The sequence below is a fragment of the Brachyhypopomus gauderio genome, chromosome 16 (genome assembly GCF_052324685.1).
Source record: "Brachyhypopomus gauderio isolate BG-103 chromosome 16, BGAUD_0.2, whole genome shotgun sequence".
NCBI classification, from domain to species: domain Eukaryota; kingdom Metazoa; phylum Chordata; class Actinopteri; order Gymnotiformes; family Hypopomidae; genus Brachyhypopomus; species Brachyhypopomus gauderio.
Window position 1 is genome coordinate 17,155,087 of NC_135226.1, and position 14,797 is coordinate 17,169,883.

The 14,797-nt window shown below is 43.1% G+C and overlaps 2 protein-coding genes across 3 annotated transcripts in view; one reads left to right on the plus strand and one right to left on the minus strand.

Annotated features, from left to right (window-relative positions):
• Window positions 1–1,122: 1,122 nt before the first annotated feature.
• On the plus strand, window positions 1,123–12,168 carry LOC143477598 (coagulation factor X). The gene is made up of 9 exons (XM_076976280.1): window positions 1,123–1,222; window positions 2,647–2,737; window positions 3,321–3,478; window positions 3,789–3,813; window positions 4,293–4,406; window positions 9,850–9,987; window positions 10,619–10,860; window positions 10,974–11,088; window positions 11,257–12,168. The coding sequence occupies exons 2-9, from the start codon at window positions 2,665–2,667 to the stop codon at window positions 11,907–11,909; spliced, it is 1,518 nt and encodes a 505-aa protein (XP_076832395.1). The 5' UTR covers window positions 1,123–1,222; window positions 2,647–2,664; the 3' UTR covers window positions 11,910–12,168.
• An 814-nt stretch (window positions 12,169–12,982) lies between these two features.
• The window catches only part of LOC143477596 (arf-GAP with coiled-coil, ANK repeat and PH domain-containing protein 2), a 12,448-nt gene continuing 10,633 nt past the window's right edge, over window positions 12,983–14,797 (minus strand). For both annotated transcript variants that reach the window (XM_076976278.1, XM_076976279.1), the window contains one exon: window positions 12,983–14,797. This exon is cut by the window's right edge and continues 130 nt beyond it. In XM_076976278.1, the coding sequence (XP_076832393.1) occupies window positions 14,761–14,797 (37 nt within the window). In that variant the 3' untranslated portion in view covers window positions 12,983–14,760.

The window sequence follows — 14,797 nt, forward strand, 5'->3', positions numbered from 1 at the left end:
CCCATGTCAGAACAAAAGCAGGTCAATAGGAAATACACTTCATACCAACGGAAATACACTTTCATTCAACGAAATGCCTGAGAGAGCATCAGGAGGTCATCTGACATTACAGGATTTCTCAGCTATATTTGTAAAAGTGAAATGGGAAAATACACAACTTTAACTTGAAGATGGACATCTCGGGACCTTTCTAAAAATATATATTTAATGTATATTGACATTTCTAAAAAATATTTTAGAACTTTCTAATACATACGCACACTCACAGATCTACGAACAGCCCTGCAGTTTAAGACTGTGATGTATTAAGTGCTCTTTGAAACCTACAAAATGTCTATTTTCTCTATTTGTGTTTATGCGTGGGAGCTTTCAGAATATTTAAGTACATTCACATTACTTACACGTTAAATTTGCTAATGTTGACGGACACCATGAAGGATAATTCAGCTGTGCACGTCACCGATAATGACCTTTCAACGGTGAGCGCGAGCGAGGCAGGTGAAGCGGAGAGCGCGTGAATACACTGAACATTTAATAAACACAAACACAGCGACACAACACATCCCCCATGACAAATACAAAGACCGACAACAGAGGAGAACACATGCAGGTTTATACACACATATGTTAAAGTGAAACACACTAACACCTAACTAGGGGCGTTCCCAAACGATAAACACGCCCACAGTGGACCGTACCAAGGGTGGCCGGACCAGGGGGGTTGGGGTTGGGGGGGGGGGGGGGGGGGGGGGGGGGGGGGGGAGTACCGTTACTTTAACTAGTTACACATTTACCAAAAATATAAATTAGCAAATAGTAAAAGGCACATTACCTTATTTTATTATATTGACTATAGAAATTAATATTGCATTTAATCTACCATCACTGCCATACCATCGGTATTTTTAAATGTCCATATGTGGTTCATCTGCCTATGATAGGCTATATCTATTTATGATATACCGAATCTAAATTGCCAACAGTGAGATCATGTTGATGTGTACCCCTAAACAGTTTCTTTCTGTGTTACAAAAAGTGCATGAGTATAAAAGTAAATATTGTGTCTGTCTAAAGGTCAGGTGGTGAACACAGAACAAATACCCCATTTTAAAAACACTGGTGCTGGTCACAACTTGGCTTTCTTTATTTGAAATAGAATATTCTCTTTTCGCTCACTCAACGTCTTTGAGAAGAAATCACCTGGAGTCTGCAAGTAGAGACGGTGAGTTTAATAAAGTCTGTGTGGAGATTTAAAGTGCCATGAAATGTTTGTCCTGACATGTAGACTGAAAACGAGATAAAGGGTTGTGTGATGTAGTTAACAAAAATATAAAACACCATTAAACGGGCTTTCGTCTGAACAGAGATTAAAAACAATTGTGTTATGACATGTTTTGCCTTTGGATAGAAAATATAATGCAAGAATACAATACTCACAAAAAGTTAGGGATATTTGTCTTTCGGGTTAAATGTAAGGAAAAAAAACCATGCATAATTAAATTAGGGCATTTAAGAAGAAGTATGCAATGGTAATTTCCTCATCTCAAACAATGTATTAAAACAAAAGCAAACTATGGTGGGTATATCCCAACAAACAATGTCAGTGTCTCAATAACTTGTCATGTGTCCTTGAGCATCAATACCAGCTTGACAACGACGTCTCATGCTGTTCACAAGTTAACTTATTGTCTGCTGAGACACAGCAACCCACATCCCACCCACAAGTATGAACTTGTCACAGTGTAGGGCTGTCATGTTTTGACTCGACACGCTTGCCCACACTGTAACACCACCACCACCACCACCAAAGGCTCGTCTGGTGACAGCAGTGGCTCATGCACTGTGCTCTCCTGGACGTCTCCAACATCGTTGGCGTCCACCATTTCTGCTCAAGGTGAATCAACGTTCATCAGTGAACAGCACTGAGGCCCAATGCTCCCTGGCCCATGCAAGTCAATGATGCCTGTGCTTGGTGTGGTGGTGTGGTCAGCTCTCCTCGCAGGTTGTTTCAAATGGTCTGACATGACACTTGGGTGCCTCTCACCTCCTTTAAATGTGCCTGGAGTTGTGTGGCATTCACCATCTGGTTCCACAGGGCACTGTTCACAATGAAGTGGTCATCCGTGTGGGAGTGTGTCCACTTCTACGCCTTTCTGTGACTCTTCCAGTTTCTCTGTATCTCTGTTGCAACCTGCTGATGACACTGTGATACTCCAAGCTCAGTGGCCACTCCCATCTGAGAACATCCTGTTTGAAGCCTCACAATGTCGAGATACTGTTGATCAGTTGTTATGTGACGTCTTGATCTCATGATGTTAAAATGTGAACAGCATGATGTGGAGAACTGTTTAAATACCAATTCTACTTGAACCAGGAAACATATAGATCGATTCATGGGTCAACACCTGTGGTCAATTTTGCAGTTAAAATTCTTGTTAGAGAACTGAAGCAAATACGGAAACATTGAACACTTGGACATATGCGTTCAAAAGTTTAGAAAAGGTCACATTAAATTTACCTGTAAAGGTTAGGGTGCATTTTAGGTTTATCCTGAAATGTAACCCGAAAGCCAAATATCCCCAACTTTTTGTGAGGTGTGTATATCCACTCTTTATAAACATACAACATCCTGATGTCTTATAGTAGAGCAACACCTGAGTCCTGATGTCTGAATCCATGTACTGGCTGGTTCTTCTACTTCTTCTTGGTACACTTACCTTGGGTCTGCAATCAGCAGGTCAGTCTATACTTAGTTTTGGGCCAATTCACAGTTCACCTGAGTGATTGCAGTTAGAGACAACAACTGTACAGTGCTCCTGGACACACTGATGCTACATTGAAACTGTGGGTCTCCACTGTAGATCCACTGCAGCCGAAATCAGGAAGCTTCTTTCAACTGTGTATAAGCAAACAATAATCAAATTTTAGTACATCGCTTTTAATGACCTAAAGAGGGAACTCTCTGTTAGTGCTGCAGTTCTTACAGATATGCTGGAATTTAAATGATTATTTAGATAAAAAGCATTAACATAAGAGGAAATGAAAGTAAAGTAAACTTTTTCATTTCAGTGATATTTCCTGTGCTGCCATATAAGGATATTATATGCTATTATATCATTGAGTTAAACAAGCTTTTCCTTAGGACTGGGTTAATATTAGAACTGCAGTCGGGACATAGATAGGTTAATAATAGTATTATTAATAGGGTTTGTCAAAAAAAGATTTACGTATGGTTATGGTTAGTGTCTGGGTTTGGGGTTATGGGTGTAGGTTACAAAGTTACGTCTCAGCCTCTATTGTAATTGTTTTGCGGCTCTCAGTGTTTCTAGGGCGGAGCGATGCTTCACAGCTAATGAGGACTCGCAGGGCTAACTCCTTCCTCGAGGAGATGAAGCCAGGCAATCTGGAACGGGAATGCTTTGAGGAGCTCTGCTCCCAAGAAGAGGCAGCGGAGATCTATCAGAGCAAAGAGAAAACTGTACCAGCTCCCCCTATACCGTGCTGAGTGTATATGTAACGCGCACACACATTTAGAAGTATTGCGGTGGCTCTGCGATACTCTTATCCTTCATAGAAAGGCCTCTAAATTAGATGACCTTTTAAGTACATTTTAATGTAGCACTGTTGGGATATTGAGTAGCCAAAATCAGGTGCCAAAGGCTTGCAAAGTCTTCCACATCTTCCAATATGTTTTTTTTTTACCAGGGCTTGCAGACAACAGGCTTGGAACTTTAGCTTTTCGTACTGTGCAAGATTTTGATTCTTTAACAGTTTCTTCTCTTTTTTAGATGGAATTTTGGTACAGATACCAAAGTAAGTACTCCGATGCATTCCTGTCTAAACAAATGCCATTTCCTATATGATAAACCAAGCGTGTGATTATTTTGCCACACAACTCGCATTATAAAATATTCAATATTTTTCCTTTTTATTATTTCTCTCCCCCTCTTTTCTTGGTCCACCTAACCCCAATAATTATCACTTTGCATATTGTTATCACTATATATTGTTATCACTATACTATATCAATCAATCAATCAAATTTTATTTATATAGCGCTTTTTACAACAGTTGTTGTCACAAAGCAGCTTTACAAGTGCCGAGTCCTAGCCCCCAGTGAGCAAGCCATATATTATACAGAATTGTTATAATTGCCATTTAAATCTGTACATAAAAACAAAGTTGTCCTCCAAAGATGGGGGGGTGGAGGTGGGCAAAAAAAAAGGAAAAAAAATAAATAAATAAAATAAAATATTCAAATTCAGACAACATCCTCTCAAAATGTCTTCCAGGTTTCAATCGGTGCCAACGTAACCCTTGTCTGAATGGCGGAATGTGCTCTGTGAAGCGGGACAGTTATGAGTGTCTTTGCGCACCCCGTTACACTGGCCCACACTGTGAAACAGGTTAGCATAACAGCCTCGTCTCAGTCGCACCACCTACAGTACATTAGCATTTAAATTAATTACGTCCAACATACAGTGCTTGTTTATACTATAATCACCAAACACATATGGACACCCATCCTAATTAATTAGTTCAGGTGTTTTAGCCACACCCAGTTGCTAACAGGTGCATAAAAGCACGCAGCCAGGCAGTCATCATAAACAAACATTGGCAGATGAGTGGATCATATTGATGTACTCGGTGACTTTTAATATGCCGCCGTCATCGAATCCCACCACAAGTTAGATGTTGAAATTTCTGGCTATGCTGGATCTGCCACAATCAATTCTAAGGGCTTTTATTGTGAAATTGAGCATTGCAACAGCTACTTTATCAGCCCTAAATAAGGTGGTAGGCTTTGTAAACCCAGAGCAGGGCCACCGAATGATGAAACTCGCAGTGAGAACAAATATCTAATCCACTGTGTCAGCAGTTACTACAGAATTCCAAACGTCCTCAGGAAGTAACGTCAGCACGGTTTCTGGCCATGCTAGATCAGCAGAACATCAGCTACGCTTCACGAAGGGCGCGTCCATGGCCGAGCAGCTGCACACCCAGCTGAGAGCATTAGTCACAAAACCTTGTCCAACACGTTGTCTGCAGTGATCATTCACGCTCCGTCACCATTCGGACAAATCTGGGTTTGGTGGAGTCTTGGCTGTCTTTGCTTTACATTTTTGCTCTCTGCCATCTAAACTGTTAATGGTCATGGTTTCGGGAACAGCCAGGTGGTAACAGCAATGCCAGCATGAAAACGACCGTATGACCAACCATTCAGTCAGCTGAACACTTCAATACTCTCTCTTCCTGTTTCTTTGTACTGGAGCCTAGCGTGACAAACGCAAACCCACAGAAGTCATCATTCTACCCCTCTCAGAATAAAGCAACAGCATTCACTCATATTCCATAGCGCTAAACGTTTCCTCACTGTCCCTCACGATGTGTATCTATTTCAATTGACATTCAGTTTAACTCAAACTTTTCACATGAATATTTAGTTTTCACATGAATATTTAATTTATCCATTTCATACACATCTGACAAGCACAATTGAATCAGAAACTGCCCCAATTTCCCCATTAACCAGGAACTGCTTGGTGCTCTTTCATCAGCTTTGAGGACAACATCTCCTGGTTTCGTGTGTCTCCTGGTTACTGACCACTTCTGTCTTTCTTGCAGAACCAGCAAGGGTTTTTTTTCTAATGTCAGACAGGTACTGCTCCTGTTAGCAAGCTTAGGTTAGCATACACGCCCTCCTTTTGAAAGACCCCAACATGTACCGGTTGGTTTATAAGGGGGAGTAGATGATTAGACACGAGAGCCTCTAAATCATTTGGGTCATCTGATCAACCTGCTCTTGACAGCTTAGCTATGGAGGTGATCATCATGTGTAGTTTGGTTTTTACTTATACATTTAGGATCCTGGGGGGTAGTCAGTTACCCAGAGGTCGACGAGGTGGGCCTGCTGTCATGGTCTCACCCGTCTCCTCACCACTGTCTGTCCCTCAGTTTTTACTGCACTTTAGACATTGAGGGCCTTTGAGGGGACGGTGTGGACAAACACTGACCAGTGGCCCGGGGATTTGTGCATGTCCCAGCACCTGTCCCCTCAATTTTAACTGCACCATAGTATCACGCACTACCATACATGCATATACACCAACACCTACACACATCACTGCACTGGGGGTGGAGGGGTGGGAAGGTCTTCCTTCACCCGTTTCCTGCTCCCTGCCGGGACAGAAATTGGACGCTGGAGCGGGGCTAGACTAGTGGCGTCCTGGGGCTGCTGTCGATCCTGGGTAGGCCATCCATTTACCCCCGCCTCGGAAGGTGTGTGAATGTGGATGAGTGTGTGTCTTTGTCCTTGTCTCTTTTTGTATAGGTGGGTGAACGTGTACGTGTGGGGGGGGGTGTATATATATATATATATATATATATATATATATATATATATATATATATATATGAGTGTGTGTATATATTGGGGTGAATGTGTACGTACATTTGTGGGTGTATATGGGTGTGGGTGAATGTGTGTGGGAGTGTATATGTTTGTGTGGATGTACATGTGCGTGTAGGTGTATATATGTGTGAGGGTCTATATATGAGGGTGAGTGTGGGTGGGTGTGTGTGTATGGTTGTGTGTAGGTGTATATATAATGAGGGTGTATATAAGGGAGTGTGTATATGTATGTAGGAGTGTATATGGGTGTGAACGAAGGTGTGTGGGTGTATATGGGGGTGAAGGTGTGCGGGTGAATATGTGTGTGGGTGTATAACATGGGGGTGAATATATATATGAGGTTGAGTGTGTGTGAGGACAGCTGGTTCTGGGTCTGGGGCTTGTCGTGCACGGTCCTCTCCTGGCTGCTCTCCTGTGGTTACTTGGGATTTTTGGGATTAGGATTTCGGGGCCTGATGGTTGGCCCGCTCCCCTGGGCGCTTGTGGTCCGGGGCGGCTCGGGGCTCCTTGGCGGGAGGGGGGCCCTGCTGGGTGATTGGTGCTCTCGGGCACGTGAGGCACTGGGGCCTTGCACCACCCAGGTGGTGGTGGTTGGGGGGCATCCTGGGGGGTGGCTCTGTTTCCTCTGGTTCCCCTGGGCCTGCGCTCCGTGGTTGGGAGGGTGCTGTCCGGGGTCTCCCTCTCCTAGCCGCTGGGGTGGGCATGCGAGGGTCACTGGTACTGGAGGGGCCGCAGACTGGCGGGTGGGATTCCCTGGTCTTTCTCTGCCTGCCTCTGGCCTCTGGGGGAATGTTGTCGCAGCTTTCTACCCTCGCTAGTAAGTGCATTCTGTACATTTATCCTATGTTGCACTTATATAAACACACACACTCACACACACATACATCACAGTCATTAGTGCTGTATGTCTTAGGTACACTTTCTGCTCTTCGTTTAGTAGCAGCAGTTGGTAAACCATTGCAGTGGTTATCCGAGCTGTGTTTTTTCTGCCCTTCTGTCTTTTCCCTTTTTACTTTCTCTCTTCCTCTTTTCTCTCCTCTCCTGTATGGTCCACCTAACCCCAATTATTGTACTGTATTATACAGAATTGTTATAATTTGATCCGTACATAAAAACAAAGTTGTCCTCCAAAGATGAGGGGGTGGAGGTGGGCAAAAAAAAGAGTATAGTTTGGTTCTTCTAGATTTTCCTTACAGAAATCAAGCAAAGATCTGCTCCTTTATAGCTTGTCACCTCTCTGAAGTACCATAAGCTCGTTGAAAAAATTTAATAATTGCAACTTCTCCCATTGCAGTGTCTGTATATGAATTTTTACATTTAGGTTTCAATGTCTTTCATTTATAGCAGGCGCGTTTCTTGTGGTAAAGGTACTTCTCTTTGGCCTAGATTTTCTTCATGCCACTCTGGCATTCATAAAGGTTTCCTCATCTTCAACCTCCCTGCCACAAAACAGGATCTGTAGCCATTTTAGCTTGCCTGTTGGTGAAAACCAGATTAGAAAATATTGCTCTCCTTTCATTCATGTCTTGAATATTAAAAGCATCAGCTCTCCACATATCTACTGGAAACAACGATTCTGAGATTAGTGAGAATGTCCATTTCTTGAAGCTGATTAAAGCCTTGCATAGCATTCTTACCAGTAAAAAACAGCCAGTAAGAAACAATGAACAACTATGACGAGCCTTAGCTCTGACTTAGGCTATTTGTGGTCAGCTGAATGCACTGTTCATGCATGCAGTTGCAATGTTGAATTATTTACCATAGAAATAAATTCCTCTCACATTATGACAGCTCAACTTTTGATTAAGTCTCTAGGCTCACCTCTGGTAAGTCATTCAAGGTAATAACAGCTGTCACTGTCGCTATAGGCTTTGTTATGAGTAGTATGAAGAAAACCACTTAGAAATGGTTTAAACTCAAGTGGATCAACACTGAAAATATGAACATCTCTTTGAGACAGTCTCTGTTGTTTGACTAATACCTCAGTTATGTTGTGCTTCAACTACATTTCACATAGGTTTACTGGATTACTGACATCAGCTTGTATACTGATTTACATCTGAACGTTTAATGTGTTTATAACTTACATCCTGAATTCTGGCTCTTTGTCTGTTGATGGTTCATCTTTGTATCTGAGATGCTGCACATCTAAAGGCCATGTGTTCTGGTTGTTCCTTCTGTCAGACGGGTGATGTGGATGAGGGCAGCATCTTGACCAGCTGTTCCTGATATTGCTTCCTAAAACACAGAAACCTGAGATCTCTTCTGCTGGTCCAGGGGTTTCAGATAAGCTATCATCTCCACTCACATGTCCATATTGCCTTGCTCTTAACCAGTTTTTCACTTCTATCATGAAATTACTGAACTGTTTCATTTTTGGCTTGAACCAAAACATTAGCTCTGCAGAACATTAGATCTTTTCTTCTTCAGGCCACAGTATCATTTACATAAGCTCATTTAGTATTTTTGAGCACTCATCTAAAAGTTCTCTGTCTCTCTAAAAATGTCTGGAGTCACCTCTCTTTCATTAGCCTGGTAATCTTATTTGTTTTTTTTATGTTATCAGCATCGGTCTGGATCTCCTCATGTTCATATCTTCAAAAGGTCTTCTACAGGCAGTCATGGCCTGGTGGTTAGGGAACTGGTCTTGTGACCAGAGGGTCATGGGTTCGATTCCCAGACCTGAGGCCATGACTGAGGTGCCCCTGAGCAAGGCCCTTAACCCTCAATTGCTCACTTTTAAAAAATGAGATAAAAAATGTAAGTCGCTCTGGATAAGGGCGTCTGCCAAATGCCGTAAATGTACACTTTTCAGAGCATCTTGATGCTTTCTTCTAACCAGTCCTGCTGTTTCAACTCCATGTTCTTGACCTGGAAGCTTACATATCATTGTTTGCCATGCTGGCTAATATTATCACACAATTTGTAATTCAACAAGTGTTCAAAAACAAAATGAAATGGTCCAAGACACAAACCACACTTAGTCTTTCATAATGGGTGAGATATTCTGAAGACAGTTTGCAGCATTCTTGTCCATACTGTCTTCAAATAAATTTCCTCTTTATCTCCGTGGCCTTTCTTAGATGAACTTTAGACACTTATTTTCTCTTTATATTCTTGTTCAGCATCGTTCAGTTCTCATGGCATCATGACTTCATGACACTCCATTTCACGGACAACAGGAGGGTCGTCTAACATCACTGCCTTGCCCCACAAATGTTGCACAAATTCCCCACACACAGTCACACAGTGTGCTTAATATTTTCATTTGTGTGTCTTCCTTTACAATACAGAACACCTCTGAACACATTTACTGTACAATACAGTAAAATATAGCATATAGAGTATGTACCAATGATGCAATTATATTCTATGACCCGGTAAAAACAGAGCTATTTGTGTGTGTGTATGTGTGTGTGTGTGTGTTGGTCCTACAGAGGTGTTTGAGTGCGAGTACAAAAATGGTGGGTGTCTGCACTACTGCAGTAACCCTGAGCCCACTCAGTCCAGAGTCACCTGCAGCTGCGCTGATGGCTACGAACTTCAGGCTGATGGAAAGAGCTGTAAAGAAACAGGTATATTAGCAACAACACGGGTACATGTATAACAACACAGGTACAGGTATATTAGCAACAACACTGGTACAGGTATATTAGCAACAACACAGGTACAGGTATAACCACACTGGTACAGGTATATTATCAAACACAGGTACAGGTATAACAACACTGGTACAGGTATATTATCAAACACAGGTACAGGTATAACAACACTGGTACAGGTATATTATCAAACACAGGTACAGGTATAACAACACTGGTACAGGTATATTATCAAACACAGGTACAGGTATATTAGCAACAACACAGGTACAGGTATAACCACACTGGTACAGGTATATTATCAAACACAGGTACAGGTATAACAACACAGGTACAGGTATATTATCAAACACAGGTACAGGTATATTATCAAACACAGGTACAGGTATAACAACACTGGTACAGGTATATTAGCAACAACACTGGTACAGGTATATTATCAAACACAGGTACAGGTATATTATCAAACACAGGTACAGGTATAACAACACTGGTACAGGTATATTATCAACACTGGTACAGGTATATTATCAACACGGGTACAGGTATATATACCTGACATATCCAGGTATGTTCTTTACACTGGTGTGTGGATGTCTTTCAGCACCGTACCCCTGTGGGAAACAGTGGAGTCAGGGCTCCCTACAACGCTCCTTATTAGAGGACTTGGAAGAACTGAACCTCACTCGTACATTAGACCATCGCAACCACCTTCTCTTAAACCGCACCCACCCACCAGATAACTCCACGCGTCTCAACGCATCTCATCCAAACGCCGGCGGGTCAGAGGACGACACTCGCATCGTTGGGGGTCAGCTGCAGCGTCAGGGCGGAAGCCCATGGCAGGTGGGTGACAGCCCCAGGCCGATAATGGTCGAGGGCGTTATGATCTTAACAATTACTGATCTTATCAGTTTCGTCATACGGTGAAACCGCATGTGACAGTACATGCTCTCTAGGCTCTCCTGTACAGGAAAGACGATAACAGCTTTTGTGGGGGGACACTGATCGCTCCACGCTGGGTTGTCACTGCAGCTCACTGTCTCCAGGAGAAGCCAGACTACGTGACCATCGGTCAGTCCGCACGTAACGCACATATAAAGTCTTATTTTCTGAATTTGAGAGATGTTACAGAGATGTTCAAGTGTTACAGAGATTACGTAATTTTTGATTACGTAATGATAACGCCTGCGGTCGTAACACGACGTCACGGATCTTTTTTCTGTGCCTGTGTGGCCGTAGGCGACTACGACAAGCTGCGGGCCGACGAGGGCGAGCAGAAGATCAAGGTGGAGCGGACGGTGATCCACCCTTACTACCACGAGTACACGTTCGACAGCGACATCGCCCTAATCCGCCTCTCCCAGCCGGTGGAGTTCAGCCAGGTGGCCTCCCCCGCCTGCCTGCCCGACGCCCACCTGGCCACGCAGCTGGTGCGGAACGGCGAGCGCGGCCTGGTGACGGGCTGGGGGGCCACCAGCTACCTGGGCTCCAGCTCGCGCTTCCTGCGCAAGGTCATGCTGCCCGTGGTGACGCAGGAGGACTGCATCCAGTCCACCGAGCAGGTCATCACCGACAACATGTTCTGCGCCGGCTACCTGCACGCGGAGAAGGACGCCTGCACGGGGGACAGCGGCGGGCCGTTCGTGGTGAACTACCGCGGCACCTGGTTCCTGACGGGCGTGGTCAGCTGGGGAGAGAAGTGCGCCGCAGAGGGGAAGTACGGCGTCTACACGCGGCTGGGCAACTTCCTGCAGTGGATACGAGATGAGATGGAGAAGAAGGAGACCGTCAGCAAGACAAGCAGCAGCACCTCCGGCATTAAAACACCAGCGTCTCCGTCACTAAAAACACCAGCGCCTCCATTACTAAAACACAAGAGTCTCCATCAGTAAAACACAAGAGCCTGCATCACTAATCTTCTATAACCACATACTGAAGGGGCATCATTCCTATAAATAACTGGTATAGACAGACATTTTTTCTAGATTTTTCTGTATTTTTTTTTTATAAAGTCATGTCACTTAAGCTCCTATTTCAACATTTACAGCAAAAAATGTTACAATAGACAAACCATTCGAATAAACTGAAAGGTGTGGATTTTTTTTTTCTAAATATCCATTTGCATTAATACCTTCAAACAAGGGATTTGATTTCAGCAATAACATATCTGAGTAACATCCGTTTTTAGTGACCATTTAATTAGTAGTTACATAGAACAATCACTTTTGATTATGTAATGAAACACACATATATTCTCATAGTCAAGGTTTCAAGATTTTCATTTAAAACCTGGTTTCAGGTGTCCTTTCAAAATTTTTGTTCTGAATCAAACTTTACTAAACAACACAGTCCAAAACAAACAAACAGAGCCAATGATGTTCAACTTTAAGAATGTGGCTCAAGTCAGTCATCAAATCAGCAGGCTGGCCAGCATCTCAAGTACTGAACTACCATCTCCAGGGGCCGACAGCACAGAACACACCACGTCCTGTGTGCAGTGCAAATGCATCACAGGACTCGGTGAACACTTTCAGGACATTTTATTAGATCACATCTCATCGCATTTTAAAACACGGGTATATTTCTGTAGATACTCTTGCGAACATTTGTGCCCTCAATTCTTTTTTTTTTTTACACTAAAATTACACTACAATGCTAAATATGCCTTCTTTAGACTTACCTTACTTCATTCGTGGAGTGTTTAAAAATGAACTTAATACTTAATACTGCAGAATGCAGAGGAACACTTTATGGATATGTATGGGGTTTCATGGCTAGAGCTCCTTCTCAGTGAGCACCAATCCACTAGTACTCCATGTCAGCACAGAACAGTAGCGTCTGTTATATCCACCACCATTAAGGTTACTCAGGACTGCAAAAGGCAGCAATGTTCTATGTGCTATGTGACCTCTCTAGTAGCTTCAGGTCCCCACAGTGCAAACATGGACGACCCCACCAGTCCAAATACATGTAACAGACAGTTTATTTGGTCATCTACAGCTGAACTTGTAGACACAGTCTGACCTTTTTCAGTTCTCAACCCAGTTCCGGTATCAGTGCTGCATAACAAACCCTTGTTTCTAGTGACCACTTCGGTTTAATTTAATAAAAGCAGGTTATACTCGGGATATTTTGTGTATGTACACATCAATGCAATTTGCATCAGTTAACAGTGTATTCAAGTATTCTCATGTAACATAAATACAGTATAAATATGTATTAAATGCATGCAGCTAACATCATCATTTGGGTGTGAAGCAGGTCACTCTCACAGCTGTTGAAGGCTATCACTGCGGAGACACACCACATGACTCCAGTACAGTCACTCAAGATACTTCACAGCAGCACTGGACCCATACGCTCATACAGCTGCACTGTGACAACACGTGTTGTAAAAAGCACTACATAAATACATTTGACTTGACAGTACAACAGTGGTTGAAGGCAAGGAGGAAGGCCTCAAAATGGCCAATAAAATGAAGGATGTGTACCTAATAGTGAGGACTTAGTGTAGAGACAACCCTTACGGTCCAGAGAGAGACAATAAGGTGGGATGAATATGTATGTGCATCTCAGCAAATACACACATACACTGGGAATGTATACAGAAACATTAGAAACAAAAAACAATGTCACACAAAGACCCTACACTCCTCCCTCTACTGGATATATAAACACCTCATGTTTGTCTTCGGTTCTTTACAGTGCCATGATCACTCCACCAGACAATAACTGTCAGCTACAGGTTTAACAAAACGCTCTAACCCCAGCAAACAGTTGTTAGCAGGTTGTAGCATGTATTAGAACAATTGTGCTTAAAGACTGCTGACCACTGGACCAGACATAACTACTATATAATTATTTCCCTCAAGGTAATGCTGCCATTTGCTTTCATCTGACTAAGGTGGTGGTTGGTGGTTATTCACACTGTCTGAGAATAAAGATGTACAGTGTCATCAAAGACCGGTGCTATTCTTACGCATAACCAAAGCTACTATAAGTGTAATGATGCCCCCTTGTGGAGAATCTACAGTATTCTAAACTTGATTGAGGGAGTGAGTGAGAGTTTACATGCCAGTTTCATGGCATGATTCACATCTTATAAAAATAATAAAACATTTTTAAACTGTTAGCACTCTGCTAGGGTTATGGTTAGCAAAATATAACAGTCCATCAAACAAGGAACTTCTTTAGCAGGGGGAGCCATTCTAGCAATCACAACACCACTTTCACATGGACTACACATGGACAAGGACTTCATAATTAAATTGAGTGGAACATTAAAATATATAGCCGTCAGCCTCTGCACCTGTCCTAATGCAAGTCCTTAACCCTAAACCCTAACCACTAAACCCCAACCTCACCTTTCATCTTTCATGGATTTTTGAATTGCCAACCAACATCATGCATCACCAGATGTTTTACCAGTTATCTGGCTCCATGTGTGTGACTCGTCGATGAAGAGCTGGTCCTACCTTCTACACGGTGAACAGATCAGGCAGAGCGTAGAGAAGCCTTTAATAGCTTAGTGTAACATAGGCACAGATCTCTCTCCTTCAAACAGCACTGAGGACTCTGTGCTGTGGAGTAACACTTTGTTCCCAATATGTCCTTACACGTTTGTTCACAAAGTGCCGCATGACCTCTGGAACCCTCTACCGATGCGCTCGTCAGTCCCGCCGCGTCCGCTCAGGACAGAGGCCCCACCCCCACCCCACGTCAGGCCACGCCCCCCCATCTGGTTCAGTCCACGCCCCCTTCACCCAGCTCCTCCCTCCAT